Raw genomic sequence first — 16,586 nt, 5'->3', positions numbered from 1 at the left:
ATTACATTAAGTTTACCACTACCAGTCCAATTCCATCCTTTACCATATGGTTGAGCCCTTTTACTCAATATACCCAATTTCCCTATCCCTGTAATATCTCTCTTTCTTAAGCTTTGTGCAATATTGCACTCTAGTTGATCTTTCCTATATATGGTTGATCAAAATGGTCATAAATGTTATAAGGTATGAGTTAAAAAAAAAAAGCAACTCTGTTGATGAAATTTTGCAAGTGCAACTTTTCTGGACTGTAACAGCAATGTGACTCATATTCTTTGATGTAGAGATACATCATAAGATAGACTGTGGTATAATTTGGGGGGGTGGTTTAAATTTTCAAAGTATGGTGACACACCTGAAAGCTCAAAGTTGATATAAAGATTATGGTGAAGTATTAAAGAATTAATATATACAGAGAGAAACCATCATGGATCTTCCCTAATCTCACTAAGGCCTGAAATTTCTAGAAGTAAGGTAGCCATGAATTTCCTCTCTGAGGAAAGTTTTAAAGCCATGGGGGAAAAAAAAAGAATCTGCACAGAAAAATATTACCACAAACTTGCTCTTCTTCTGTTTGTTCTAGCTAGAAACCCATTTGTTCCTCCCATAGAAGTCCTCTTCTTTCTTCTCCAGTTTGATAACTAATCCCTGTTAATTTCCTATTTAAGGAAATACTTCTTTTGTTTGCTTACATATACTTATGAAAACACTACCTTTTCTTCTATTAATCTACCTTTTATCAATTTAATTTATAAGTCCCAAAACTGAAACATAAGAAGATAGGGGAAAAGTTTGCCTTTTTGACAAAATTATAAATAAAATTTCAATTAATTTCTATAAGAACACACAGATAATTGTGATTGACTAGATACATATGGCATAGAGATTCTGAAAAATCTAATGTTATGTTTTAAAATTCCAATGTGTATTTATTGCCTAGTAGAATTGAAAATATTTTCAAAGTGGCAAATGAAATATGAAATAAAATTTTGGTGCTCTACAAATGAACATTTACTTTATACTTTAAGTGTATGAGTTTGAAGTTTATATAACAAAATATTATGGGTTTATTTTAAATTTTAGGAAAAAAAGTGATTCACCAAATCTACTAGTATAAAATTATGATTGCTTAATATTGAGCTTGGAAAAAGGCTCAACATTACTGAATACTAAATAAATGTAATCGAATATTAAACAAACAATACTTTGTGTGAGACTGAATATGGCACACACACACACACACACAAAGTCCCAGGAATATTTGGCAATAAAAGAAAAAAAAAATAATGTCCTTGGAGTTGTTTCTATGATTTCATTACACTGATCTTTATAGCTTATATGTCACCAACAAATCACAGTTCTAGAGAATATTTCCCATCTTAAGTCTTTCTTTTAACCTGTCAGTACTGAATCTGCCATTATTCTCTTCTACTTGGGTCATGCTCACTACTCCCTAAAATAGATACAAGTGCATATGAGAGGATTTATGTTTAACAGAATACACAATGGGGACTTTTTTTAAAAAAAGATTTATTTATTTTTATACAAGAACCGGGGTACAGGCCAGATGCGGGGGAGGATGAGAGGATTCACCAGAGACAGAGCGGGTAACAGAACAGGCAGACTGAAGAAAAACACTGCTGAGGGGAGCAGCAGGCACAGCAGGAGAGGTCTGCTGTGACAATGGGGACTTTTTTAACCCATAATGTTTTACTTGCAGCTTAAAACCAAATTTGATCTTAAAAATTCATCTAAAGCAACCCCCACCCACCCACGGGCCTCCCTGGTGGTACAGGGGGTTAAGACACAACCTATGAATCTATCCGCAGCCACTGTAGCATGAGTTTCATGCCCATCTAGGGAGCTACACGCATGGTGCAGCAGACCTCTCCTGACTCACCCACTGCTCCCCTCAGCAGTATATTTTGGTCAGTCTGCCTGTTCTGTTTCCCACTCTGTCTGTGGTGAGTCCTCTCACCCCCCACACCTCTGGCCAGTACCCCAGCTCTTGCATGCATAAATAAATCTGTAAAAAAAAAAATACAAAAAAAAAAAACAAAGTCCCTGACAGTTTGGATAAAATCCAAACTTCTTTTTCTCTTTCTAAATAATGCTATTTGCTCAAGATGGATAAATTAAACAACACTCTACATTGGGAATATTATAAATAAAATATAATTAATTTCATGAATATTTTACATGATTTCATTAAGTTTATATTTTCATTCATGCCTTTGCGGGAAACCACTCTATACTGAAAACTATCATAAAAAAATATTTCCTTCTTTCCCATTTTCCTTCTCTGTTTATCCTCTCTTGTTAAAATATTTTTAAATTTTGAACATTGAAATAGAAGATATTAGTTCAATTACTTATTTTTATTTTCAATTTATTTTTTATCACTATGGCTGACTAGCAAGGAAAAAAATAAGACTTTTAAACTTTATCCCAGTTAGACTATTTGCATTTTCTGAGTATACATTATTGCATCTATCATTTATACATTCTGTAACATTAAACATTTAGTTACATGGAACATTTAATTAGCTTCTATAAATTGACATCACTATTTAAATTTGTGATTAAAGGTACAGCAAACCTCTCCTGTCTCACCCGCTGCTCCCCTCAGCAGTGTATTTCATTCAGTCTGCCTGTTCTGTTCCCCACTCTGTTTCTGGTGAATCCTCTCACTCCCTGCACCTCTGGCCTGTATCCCAGTTCTTATATGCATGAATAAATAAATCTTTACAAAATATTTTATGGGAGGCCTCCATGGTGGTGCAAGGGGTTAAGACGCAACCTATGAAGTATTCACAGTCACTGCAGCAAGAGTTCAATCCCTGGCCAGGGAGATACCCACGTGGCATAGCAGACCTCTCCTGACTCACCCACTGCTCCCCTCAGCAGTGTGTTTCAGTCAGTCTGCCTGTTCCGTTCCCCACTCCGTCTCTGGTGAATCATCTCACCCCTCCACATCTATGGCCTGTACTCCAGCCCTTGTATTTATAAATAAATATCTTAAATTTTTTTTTGATTAAAACTATGCAAGGAATTGCAAATGATAGAAAAAACAATCTAACATAAAAGCTTACTAGCAGGAATTTAAAATACACACACACACATGCGCGTGTGCGCTCATCTAAACCCATCCATCCATCCACTTTACTGCTGATATATCTATCTATCTATCTATCTATCTATCTATCTATCTATCTATCTATCTATCTATCTATCTATCTATCTCAACATAGAATGAAGAAAACAGTAAGGTATATTTGACAGAGTCTGAGATTTTACCTGGCTGGTACTTTATGGTCATGCCTCACAGAAAAGCACTATCAATCCAGTCCCTAAATATTTAGCATCCTTAATCAAGACCTCTAATACTTTTAAGATTTATTTATATTTATGCATACAAGAACTGGGGTATAGGCCAGAGGTGTGTGGGGGAGAGGGTTCACTAGTGACAGAGTTGGGTGCACGATAGGTAGATCTACTGATATACACTGCTGAGGGAAACAGTGGGCAAGACAGGAGAGGTCTGCTGTGCCCTATGGGTTAGCTCCCTGGCAGGGGATCTAAGGCCACAGTGGCTGGTGATAAGCTTGATTGTGCTGTGACTTTAACCCCTGTGCCACCAAATCGGCCGAAGACCTCAAATACTTCGGTCTTATATGATGACTACATAATGTACATTTTTGATTCATACTATAATGCAATGTCTGGCATATCAATCACATGCCACTGTTTTTGAGAAAAACTATTTACAAAATAAGAAGAAATTTTCATCAATACATTGCAAGAAGAAATTCTTTCAGAAAAATTAATGTACTTAACAGAACTTCAGGGAAATATCTTTAATAGTTTGGAGATAACCAATTGTCCTAATATAATTTTTTTACAAAGTACATCTTTATAAAATTGCAATGATTTCCACTATTATAATGTAAAAACAATTAAACATCTCTGTCAGATACTAAGAATTTATGATATAAAATAGCTTAATTGTACACTATTATTTGATCAAGCTAGAGACAAATGCTAATTTCTAATTCATTACTAACAGCTCTGTATTTAGAAGTATATAATTTAAATATTGTTTAAGTGGGGCCATGAGATGTGACCTCTACCACACAATATGAAATTACATGAAAAGGAGTTTTTAAATGAATATGAGCCAGACCTGCTGATGGCCTTATTAAATTTTGAGGCAATGTCATGTAATAGGAGTCATGGAATGAAGAAACTTTAAGTATTTTCATACTCAGTCTTCAAGTTCTGGATAGTTTAGCAAAATGACTAGAAACACCTCCAGACTCATTCATAGATAAATATATTAAACACTCTTTCATTATCAGTTGTTTACATCAGAGAAAGAAAAAAAAAGCAATATAATTAGAATTTTCCTGAGTCTTCTGAACCTAACTCTATTACCTAAGACAACAGAGATGGTTGTCTTGCCTATATTCACCAGTGACAAATGAAATAACACTGATGGAAATTTTAAAATATCCTAGCAATTTGATTGTTAGACTATTTTTTTTTTTAAAGAAAACAGCAGCCAGTAAGAATTGCCTTCCTCTAAGTAACTTTAAAAGTGAGTTCTTTTCCCTTGAAAGTGCCTTTTTGTGTGAGGATATTTACCTAATTTTTCTTAATTTTATTCATACTTGTAGATATAATAACTTATTCACATTTCTACATTCTTATATATCTTCATTATTTGAAGATTTTATAAGCATATTTTCCTAAAGTAAAGGCCACATGCTTTCATTTTTTTCCCTATTACTCAGAATATGCCCAAGAAACTGACAGATCTAAAAGAAAAAAAATGGATGTAAAATTAGCACATATTCCATGTTTCAGTAGGAAGCAGACATGAAGGAAGGTTAAATAAGGGGTTGTTTCTGAAATATGGTGTACATAAGATGTAAAAACATATAAACAGTTTTTTAATTGTCACACTGGTTTATAGCATTACATACATTTTGGATACACAACATTATAAATCAACATATGTGTATATTATGTTATATTTGCTGCCAAAATTTTAGTTTCTATCCATCACCATAGAAATGACTCCTTTTACCTGATGAACCCACTTATCTTCCCCTTCTCTTCAGGTAACCATTATTTTGTTCTTAAAATCTAAAATTTGGTTGATCTTTGATTTTAAATCTTGATATTGTTTATCTACCATACGTAAGTTGTTTTTCTTTCTAACTTATTGTACTTAGCATAATATCCTCTTGATCACTACATGTTCTTGCAAATAACAGGATTATAAACTTTTTAGACCTGAAGAGTATTTTACTGTGTATATATACTTTATCCACATATACACTGATGAGCACATATATTGTTTCCACACATACTGACTTGAAAATATTGCTTCCATAAATATGGGATGCAGTCATCTTTTCAAATGAATGTTTTCATGTTCTTTGGGTACTCAAATGTTGGCTAATTGTATTATAAGATATTTCTATTCTTAATATTTTGGGTAATCGCCATACCATTTTCCATAGTGGCTGTACCAATCTACAATCCTACCAACAATGTACAAGGTTGTCCCTTTTCTCCACATCCTCTCTAACACTTGCTTTTCTTATATTTTGGATAATAGCCATTCTCGCAAGTATAAATAATTTCTCATTGTTATGATTTGCATTTCCCTAATAATAAGAGATGATGAAGATCATCCCATCCTGTTGGTCATCTGTATGTCTTCTATGGAGAAGTATCTATTCAGATCCTCTGCTCATCTTCTATTTTTTGAAGTATTTATTTATTTTAGACTCTTAAGTTTCATTGATTTGCCACTAGTTTACATCACTGTGTAATTTTCAGAGTACAACTTAATACTTCCCTATGTTCCTTCCCTATATTGTGACTCACTTACTCTCCATCAAAACTACAGTACCACAATCATGTCACCTTCCCTCCTTAAGCCCCATATCCCTCTCCTCCAATTCTTCTAGTAACCAATATATTATGCATGATCTAAGAACTATTCTCTAGGTCTTTCCGGTTTGTTCTCTTTGGTTATTTATATTCCACAAACATGTGAGATAATCCAGTAACAGTCTTCAATTTCCTAGTTTTTTTTTTTTTTTCACTTAGCATAATCACATCAAATTCTATCCATTTTTGTCCCAAAAGGGCTATTTAACTTTTTTTTTAAAGATTTATTTATGCGTACAAGAACTGGGGTATAGGCCAGAGGTGTGTGGGGGGGTGAGAGGATTCACCAGAGACAGAGTGGAGAACAGCACAGGCAGACTGACTGAAATACACTGCTGAGGGGAGCAGTGGGCAAGTCAGGAGAGGTCTGCTTCGCCAAGTGGGTCACCTCCCTGGCCAGGGATCGAACTCATGCTGCAGTGGCTATAGGTAACTTCATAGTGCTGCCTCTTAACTCCTTGCACCATGAGGGAGACCCGGTATTTATCTTTTTTAATAGTTAGTTATTATTACATTGAGCATGTATTCCAGAAAATTTTAATCTAATCTATGTCTTGCCTATTGTGAATAATGCTGCTTTGACCATAAGGCTGCATGACTCTTCTTTTCATATTAGTGTCTTCATATTATTTTGGTAATATATAGCAGTTGTATTGCTGGATATGGTATTTCCACTTTAAGTCTATTGCCCTTTATTTTTTAATTTCATTCATCTTCTCTTTGTGTTTTTTTTTTTTTAATATTTGCAATCTCTTCAGCATTGAATTCTCACTGTTCATCTATTTCTTTCCTGAGATCCTGCACCTCCTTTTTTCTATTTTCCTGTTTTTTCACAGTTTCATTGAGTTTTCTTAAAATTGCTACTCTAAAGTCCTTTTTCTGTTAGATCCTCTAATTCCATTTGTGTAGTGCAGGGTTGTTGTGGAACACTAAGAGGAGGACAAAAATCATTCCTGGTGCCAATTGAGAAGCAGATCTTTCAGCACTCCCTGCAAGGAAAGGGGAGGTGATTCCCATGCCCACACTACTTGCTGGCAGCCAGATATTCCACAATTGGATTCAACAATCCCAGTGAGCATGGACAAGATCTACACTCATTGCTCTTGCTGAGTCTATATGCCCCTCTCCATCTACGCATGAAACCTGGCTTGTTGGACTGACTGGCATGGCTATTGCCCTGTCCACAACTCCTTACCTGTTTGCTACTCAGTGCACTAGTGAGTCATGAACCTCAGAGCAAGACATGCATGTTTTGGTTTCCATTGTTAGTGTTAAACTGATGATGTGTTCTGTGACCAAAATACAGTTTTTCTATACTTGCATTTAGGGCAGAGTTTTAGCACAACCTCCTATTCTGGGGTATGTGAGTAGAGGTTCTGTCCATATTTTAATTATGTTACTTGTTTCTTTTTTGTTGTTGAATTTCATGAACTCATATATTTGGGTTATTAATTCTTTTTCTGATATAATGATTCACAAATAACTTCTCCCCTTCAGTAGGAGAATTTTAATTTTAATTATGGTTAAAATACAATCTGTGGCCTGCTTTAGTTTTTGCTAATATGCTACCCTATTTTTCTCCTTGCTAATGAATTATTTTCTTTTCCTTTTTTTTTTTAAGGTCATCAGTGTGCCTAGCTTCAGGATATGACTATAATTGGTATAATCCAGGGATGATTATCTCATCTCACTTTAACACATATCAGCTTTCTCAACTCTCCTTTCTGCTACATTGCCTAATATAAACCAGTTCTATTAGGAGACTGGTTTTTCACTCAGATAAAAAGAAAGAGAATCAACAAACATAAGCATCCTTGTTTTCCTACCCTTTCCATCTGTTTACATTCAGACTTGAAATGCAGTTATGAGGCTTATGCCTTTAATAGTCACTAGCACCAGCAGTAAAGTATTGGAATAATAGTCAAATTACAGATAAAAGAATATAGGGGCAGAAGAAATTCAAGGTAATATACTTGAGCTGCCAAACCAAGCCAAGCCTTTATCCACTTAAATATAGGGAGGTCATAATAACAACAACAATAATAATAAATAATAGCAATATGTCTGTTGTATAAAAACTATATATTTTTTTTTCCATTACTGCTATACTCATATTATTATCATGGTCACAGTGGCTGATATCTAGTAATGATTTATGCAATAAAGGATACCATAAGGGAAAAGGTTACTCATTTGATAGTTCTCTACCTTTAATATACTTTGCAATCACCTGGGGTGCTAATAAATAATATGCGTTAATCCATTTCTACCTTAAATAACTTTTTTTCAGGGGGTCTGAGGTTAGGTCCATCTGAATTTTGAATATGCTCTCAATGTGATTTGGTTGTACATGTTTAGTGGAACATGCATTGATTAACTTCAGATTATGTTAAAAACAAATGATTTAGGACTGGGTGTGAGAGATTCTGAAAGTTAAGAATAGACTGAAAATAATTATATCCAACATTATCCCATCTCCCATTTAGAAGAATAGAATATATAAAATACACAGAGGGCAGAGTTACCCTGTTGAGGTTATAGTTTCATATTCATATATTTTGGATCAATTCTTTAAGTGAAAAGTTCACAGAAGTAAGAGAAACAGAATACTCACGTTAGCTTGGATGATGACAAAGTAGCGAGTTTTATCTTCATAATTGAGCCTCTTTCTTAACACTACATTTCCAGTCAGCATGAGAGGGATTTCAAAGGTGTCATTGGATGTCTGAAAATAGGAAGATATAGATTTCACATCATTTGAATAGAAAATGAACTACAGAACTCAATACTGTAGCTAAGTCCTCTTGAAAATTATAGATGGTGTGGTCTAATCTGAAAATGGAACATGGGTGCAAGCTTAGTTTAATATTTGTTCACTTCTATAAACTTTTTTCCCCCCAGGGGATTTTACAAGAGTCCTCTGATGATGATAAAACAGAAACTTGTTTCCCACAACAGTTTTTCATTTATTATTAGAGTTACACTTCATAGTCTTGGAATACTTCTACATTGAAGTTCGGGTATCTGGAAATTGGTCTTGTTGCCATAATATATTGTCAACACTTATTTTATTACTGAAGTGTTCAAACATTGCAATTAATGGTTTCTATCTAATATCCTTTTTTAACATTTCAGCATTTTCAAGTATTAAATACAACTACTAACTTGAAACAGCCTATATATGTGAAAAAGCATCTGTGTTATTGGTTAATTTCATTTTACCAACCCTCAAGATAAATGTTATCAACATTCTCAAAGTAGGACTCTTCTAATAAGTGCCACTTTGATATGAACTAATGGTCAATCTAGTTCCTGAAGAAGAATATTACTGGAGTGTGCTTGGAAAAGTCTACCACCAACACATGGAAAATAGATTGTTTTAAGTAAAGACCAAGGGAGACTTTACAAACTTTTTTCTTTGCTCATTTTTTCCCCCAATTAAAGAAGCAATCACTGACCTGCCTTGCATAACCTAGAAGAATGTAATTTAGAAGAATTGTCATATGGGTGCACATTTATCCGTGAACATGTACTCTTTGAGAATATCCTCTGAATCCTTAGAGTGTAAATGAGGTACCCCTTCCTCCTCTGTCATGTGAAGTCTCCCCATCTGTCTCCTGCTGCCACAGTTTTATAAAGAGAACAAAAATATTCAAGTGTGCTCTATTATACTTTAGAATTTACAAACATTTGAATTTTCTGTTTTTTTTTAACTTTTCTCCTATTAATATGATGATTTTTTTCATCCATTCAAGCCTCAGCAAAAACACCTTGGAGTAGGAAAATTTTACCATCATCCCAAACAGGCCTAAAAAGTGCTCTTCATGAGAACAAAAGAGAAAATAAACAACTAGAACTACATCAAACTAAAGAACTTCTGCACAGCAAAAGGGACTATAACAAAACAAATATATATACTACAAAATGGGAGAAAATATTTGCATACCATACATGTGACAAGGGACTGATATACAAAATCTACAAATAACTCATACAACTCAAATAACAAATAACAAATCAACAAATGGGTAAAGGAGTTGAATAAGACATTTCTGCAAAGAAGAGATATTAATGAACAATAGGAACATGAATAAACAAGGAAATGCAAATCAAAATCAAAATGAGATATCACCTTACACCAGTGAGAATGTCCTATAACAAAATGACCAGATGCAAAAAGTGCTGGTCAAGGTGTGGAGAAAAAGGAATGCTTCTACACTGTTGGTAGAAAAGTACACTGGTCCAGCCCCTATGGGAAGTAGTGTGGAGGTTTCTCAAAAGATTAAAAACAGATCTGCCATATGACTGAGCAAATATACTCCTAGGAATCTATCAAAAATACAAATGCACTAATCCAAAGAAAATCTGCACCCCTATGTTCACAGCAGCTCTATTTACAATAGTCAAGATATGGAAACAACCTAAATGCCCCAGAACAGACCAGTGGATCAAGATCTGGTAGATATACACAATGAATACAAATCAACAATCAAAAAAGAAAAACTAAAGTCATTTGCAGGATGGAGTTTGAAGGGATAACACTAAATTATATGTCAGAAAGAGAAATACTGAAAGATGTCACTAATATGGTAAATATAAAGAAACTATACTAAGAATCACAGAAAGACAAACTTAAAAAACAAGCCCTTGAAAAATGACTATAGAACTAAAGCATCTGGGGGTAAAGGTTGGAGGAAGGATAAGGATACAGAGAGAAGGAAGCACAATGGACTATGCTGGTTGACAATGGGTGATCTGGTGATGGTTAACATCTTGTAGCAATACCTGATGGGGAGGAGTCCCATGTTACCTCAATTAAAAGAATTTAAAAAATGGCCTCCCCGGTGGCACAGTGGTTGAGTGCTGGGTTACAAAGCTGCCCACAGCTCTGCAGTGCAGGTTCTATCCCTGGCCACTGGGGAGAGTCCCACATGGCACGCAGACCTCTCCTACCACCTGCTGCTCCCCTCAGCAGTGTACTTTGTCAGTCTGCCTGCTCTGCTCCCCACTCTGACTCTGGTGAATTCTCTCACCTTTCCGTGCTTCTGACTGTACCCAGTGCTTGTATGTATAAATAAATAATTAAATAAATAAATAAACAAATAAATCTTTAAAAATAAATATTTTTTAAAAAGAATTAAAAAAATACAGTGTACGTCATTAAAATAAGACTCCTACCCTGTCAGGGATTAGGTTTCTTCCTGGCAATACACCAATCTAAGGACAATGCCTAAAGTGATTTCCAGGGCCTCCCTGGTGGTGGAAGGGGTTAAAACGCAGCACTATGAAGCTATCTGCAACCACTGCAGGAGGAGTTCAATCCCCCACCAAGGAGGTGACCCATTTGGTGCAGCAGACCTCTCCTGTCTCACCCACTGCTCCCCTCGGCAGTGTATTTACTTCAGTCAGTCTGTCTGTTCTGCTTCCCACTCTGTCTCTGGTGAATCCTCTCACCCCCCAAACCTCTGGCCTGTACCCCAGTTTTGTATGAATAAATCTTTAAATAAAAAATAGTGTCTTTCAACACTCCTGTTCTGACAGAAGTTGTCCTCAGAAAAACACAACGTATTCCACATCCTGATAATATAATTTATAAGAAAAATTTCTTACCATTTAAAAGACCTTATGGTCATTCTTGTATTTTAGTGCAGTTTTGACAATGTAACAGTTTCTCAATAGCTATAGCAAAAGGGCTTTTCTTCCAGCACTGGGACATTTTTCTTTGGTTGTTTTGTGCAGTTGTGATTGTGCATGTGGTTGTGAGCATCAGGTGAAATACCTACGTTGGAGCTGCATTGGATTGTTTCAGAAGAAGGAGGAGGAAAAAGTAGGAGAGGGTAGAGGTGAGGAGGCAAAGGGGAGACATGAAAAAGGGAAAAAAAGGAGGGAGTGCAAAAATGAGAACAAGAGAAGACAGCTGACACATATGGGTCAGTTAAGAAGTGAGAGCTAATAAGATAATGACTAACTCAAATTGCCCATCTCAGGCTCATTGAGGGGAATGTGAGAAGATTAGCTTTTAATATCCAGAGTTACAATATCTTCCTCTTCCTTTTTATTCTCTCTCTCCCCCCATCATTTCTGTCATTTGTATATTTTGTGATTACCCTCTTCAATTCTGAAGGAGTTCTCTCAGTGATATAATTATACTTATTCTTATTTTCCATACAAATTAATTTAGAGGATATTTCTGATCTTTTTTTAGTTACAATTTTCATTTAACATGTAGAATTTTTCAAATAATGTAGTTAGCAATTAGGGATTTTATTGTTCTTCAGAACACTTTTTAATTGAACTCTTATTCACTAAACACATCTTTTATAACTATATAAAATTTTCATTTTGCTAAGTGTCTCATATTGTGATTCAACAGAGGATCTACAATTAAGATTAATACTGTTTAGAACAATTACATAGAGCCTTTGTGTTAAGTAACTAATTTATTATTTGAATAAACATTTATCAGTATACACTGTTTAGCAAATTGTATTGTATTAATCATGAGAGTTAAAAGCAAACTGTGCTTATATTTTTAAGATATTTTTCCTCTAACCAAAAAAAAAAAATGTTGAATGCACTATTCTAGTAATATCTCTAAAACTTCATCTAATGAGAAAACACATAACAGAATTGAGTAAGAAATAATACAGTCTTTAAAAAGTATTATATGGTGACACAACAAAGGTCAATAATTAGCAAAAATTATAGACTGGAAGAATCACAGAAATATGTAATTTAGATTGAAAATTAAAGACATCTATTTCCCAAAATTTGAGAAATTCTTAAAAGTATACATTTCTAGCAAACTCTCAGCTAATTCTGTTACAGATAGCTCAGTTTTTGCTTTAAGAGATACTAGAGGGGCCTCCCCGGTGGCGCAGCGGTTGAGCACTGGGTTGCGAAGCTGCCTGCAGCCTCTGCAGCGCCGGTTCGATCCCCGGCTGCTCCCCGGCCACCAGAGGGTCCCACATGGCGCGCAGACCTCTCCTGCGGCCCGCTGCTCCCCTCAGCAGTGCACTTCGGTCCTTCTGCCTGCTCTGCTCCCCGCTCTGGCTCTGGTGAATTCTCTCACCCTCCCGCGCTTCTGACTGTGCCCAGTGCTTGTATAAATAAATAAATAAATAAATCTTTAAAAAAAAAAAAAAAAAAAAAAAAAAAAAAAACAACTGTTAGAATTAAAAAAAAAAAAAAAGAGATACTAGAGGTGGCTGAGTTAAGCCTAAGTAAGAGTATTGACATTTGCTTATAATCTCAACTCAAAAATTTTTTTCTAAAATATTTTTAAAGATGATTAGCTTAGTATGTCCTGGTTTTGAAGCTAGATATATTAGGTTAATCAACTGACTTAATATCAAGTGGAGATGAACCTTTAAATATACTGGGCCTTCCCGGTGGCGCAGTGGTTTAGTGCTGGGTTGCGAAGCTACCCACAGCCTCTGCAGCACCTGTTAGATCCCCGGCCACTGGTGAAGGTCCCGCATGGCGTGTCAGACCTCTCCTGCCGCCCACTGCTCCCCTCACCAGTGTATTTTGTAGATATGCCTGTTCTGCTCCCCGCTCTCTCTGGTGAATTCTCTCACCCTCCCGTGCTTCTGACTGTACCCAGTGCTTGTATATATAAATAAATCTTAAAAAAAAAATACTGAATGAAAACTTGTCTAAGGTAACAATATTATGAGCATTACATGTTTTCCATTTTTAATAAATACTATAAACTGTTTTGTTACTCTGTCTAATCCCACCTGCCTTCCTTAGTAATAAATATCAAGATGATCCTATAACTTTTTATAACGCTGATATGTGTGTGCATATACACATATATGTGCACATACATATACACATATGTGTTTGTGTGCGTATTATAGAACCTGCTTTGAGTCAAACAGATTCTATCTTGACTCTCAGCTACAAAACCAAGACTTCTAGATGGAAATTAAACAGGTTACCCCAGCAGTTCAATGACTATAAGAAACAAAAGGCATATCTTGCTTATTTCAGCAGACTATAACAGCACAGCCTTCCATCTAGAGGTGTTCTGCTCACCAAATATGGATGAATGAACATAAGAGCCATTCCAACAGACCCAGAAAACATATCAGAATAAGTTGTGTCATTAGGGTGCGTTGGTGGTGGGAAAACAATGGTGTCCACACCTGAGGGGAGAAAACCTATATATACTGTGAAAAATCAAATAAGCTGTCAAATAATTGTACTTCATGATTTAAAAAATAGAATAGTTTGAGGGCTAAAATAACTTGTGCCATGAAAATATCTTCTGAAAGCACAACCAGAAATCAACAAAATATCTCACATGTCTCACATCAACTTATCACTGGAAAAAAACATGATTACCCAGGCACATTCATTTTTGAAGGTGGGTGACCAGAAGCTGTGGTGTTTACAGACAGCACTGACAGAGTGGCAATACAGAATATAGAAGAAACAGGAGAGGGGGCCAATGATTGGGGACAAATGTCCCTACAACTGCCACAAGCTGCTGTACAAGGTAGGGAAGCTCCATGCTGAAGCTTGATAGTGTGATCTAACACTGAAAATCAGAAATTTCTGGCTGACATGATGTAGGAAGCAAAAAAGCCCCTGTTCTTGGCCCTAGTAAGAGCAGGGATGCTTGTTTCCATTTCCAAATAGCTCCACTATCAAATATAAAAACCTGCACTCCAGTTTCACCTGACAGGGTGTATAGCTACTGGCAGCACAAATTGTAGATCAAGTAAGGGAAAAATCAGATTCTCAGGGACATATAACTCTATGTCTCTTTCAAATTCCTTCACAGAGGAATAATTTTCATTTTTGGACTACTGAAACTAGTTATCTAGACCTGACTTTGAAACCCAGTAATATTTTTGGAGACATAGGGGGACAAACTGATGTCTGTCTACCCTTTTTGCCTATAAGGTTTCTACTAAAAATTTTGCCGAAAGTCTAATTGATGTTCCCTTACATTACCCCTTTTTGTCACAATGTCCTTGTCATTAGTCTTGAGCAGTTTTATTGTAATGTCTCTCAGAGTCTTTCTGTGGGCTATTATTTTATTCAGAACGATTTGGGCATCTTGGACAAGGATGTTAGGTTTGTTTCCCAGGTTGACATGGCTGTCAATAATTATTTCTTTTAATCAGTTTTCTATACTTTCTCTTTCTTTTTCAGGAACCCCTATGACTTGGATGTTATTTCTTATTAAATTAACCAAGAAATTGCTTGCACTATTTCATTTTTTTAATTCTTTTTTTAAAGATTTATTTATTTATGCATACAAGAGCTGGGGTACAGGCCAGAGATGCAGGGGTAGGGGGATAGGAGTCACCAGAGACAGAGTGGGGAACAGAACAGGCAGATTGACCAAAGTACACTGCTGAGGGGAGCAGCAGGTAAGTCAGGAAAGGTCTGCTGCATCATGTGTGTTGCTCTCTGCCTGGCCGGGTATTGAACTTGTGCTGCAGAGGCTGTGGATTGCCTCATAGTGCAGTACTTAACCCCTTGCGCCAACAGGGACACCCTTTTTTTATTCTTTTATCTCTGTGTTGGTTCTATTGTGTTCTCCAAAACACTGCTTTTGAGTTCGCCAATTATCTAGATAATTATATAGAATGTGCTCCTAATAGCAATAATCTGATCATTGTTTTTCTGTTTTACCCAGAACGTTCTTTTCCTGCCACACACATAGACATATATATGCACATTTAAGGAAACATTTAAGGTCATAATTACATTAATTTCAACTTGTTCTAACCAATTTCCCAGAAAATTTATTAAGAGGTCTCTGGTTGGGATTAGAGGCCTATTTTTTCCTTTTTGTAAAATTAAATAATCTCAAGACTTACAGCAGTTTCAAACTTTTACATAAGGTCTTTAGACTTAACAATCATGAGAGGTCATTGTAAAATAACAATAATATGATTTTATAGAATCATGAGACTGTCTTTATATAATGCACCCTGTAAAAACATTATTAAAATACAGATAATATTCTTAGTAACTTACCTAAAGTAAGCAATAGTTGTTTTTGCTTAGCCTAAAATATTTTAAATATTTAATAACATCTGAAATTTGGACTTTGACTTATATGCAAAATATTTCAGGATGATGATTTGTTAAAAAATTTGCATTTAAACTGGTATTAACTTCCTGACTCAGGAAAATAAAGTGTATCATATGCTTACACATTACAAAAGAAATTATGTTTCACTTTTTTCTCAATTCTTTCAACACTATAGGGAGTCAACTATATTACAAAAGAAGGACAATCTACTCAGGAGGATAAAAATGTTAAAAGATGTTACCATCCACTGAAATATCACTCTAATACCTACAAGAAAGAAACTACCCACGCATATTGGTTAAATGCCTTCAGTGCTTTTCTGAGTGGCAAAGGTAGTTAATAGAAATGCTGTGCTGTCTATTTCATGCACTGGAGAATGCTAGGAGGGATATGTCATCAGTTCCCTCCTTATCACATTAGTCAAATCATTAAAATGCAGAGAAAACATCACTTCAGTCTGGTATTAAAAAAAGTGAGAATAACATAATAGAGTGATATGATAATCTATTATATGGATAGTTTTATTAAACTAGCTAACAATGAGATTTGAAGCATCAGAATACCT

General features: G+C 35.4%; 1 protein-coding gene across 7 annotated transcripts in view; it reads right to left on the bottom strand.

Annotated features, from left to right (window-relative positions):
- Window positions 1-16,586, bottom strand: part of PCDH15 (protocadherin related 15) — a 1,524,279-nt gene that overhangs the window by 377,259 nt on the left and 1,130,434 nt on the right. For all 7 annotated transcript variants that reach the window (XM_054690675.1, XM_054690674.1, XM_054690669.1 and 4 more), the window contains one exon: window positions 8,576-8,686. In XM_054690675.1, the coding sequence (XP_054546650.1) occupies window positions 8,576-8,686 (111 nt within the window). The remainder of the gene's footprint in view (window positions 1-8,575; window positions 8,687-16,586) is intronic.

This window comes from Talpa occidentalis, unplaced genomic scaffold (assembly GCF_014898055.3).
Source record: "Talpa occidentalis isolate TD23 unplaced genomic scaffold, MPIMG_talOcc4v2.1 talOcc4.8, whole genome shotgun sequence".
Classification (NCBI taxonomy): Eukaryota; Metazoa; Chordata; class Mammalia; order Eulipotyphla; family Talpidae; genus Talpa; species Talpa occidentalis.
The sequence above is the reverse complement of the archived record's forward strand: the minus strand, read 5'-3'. Positions and strand labels throughout refer to the sequence as shown.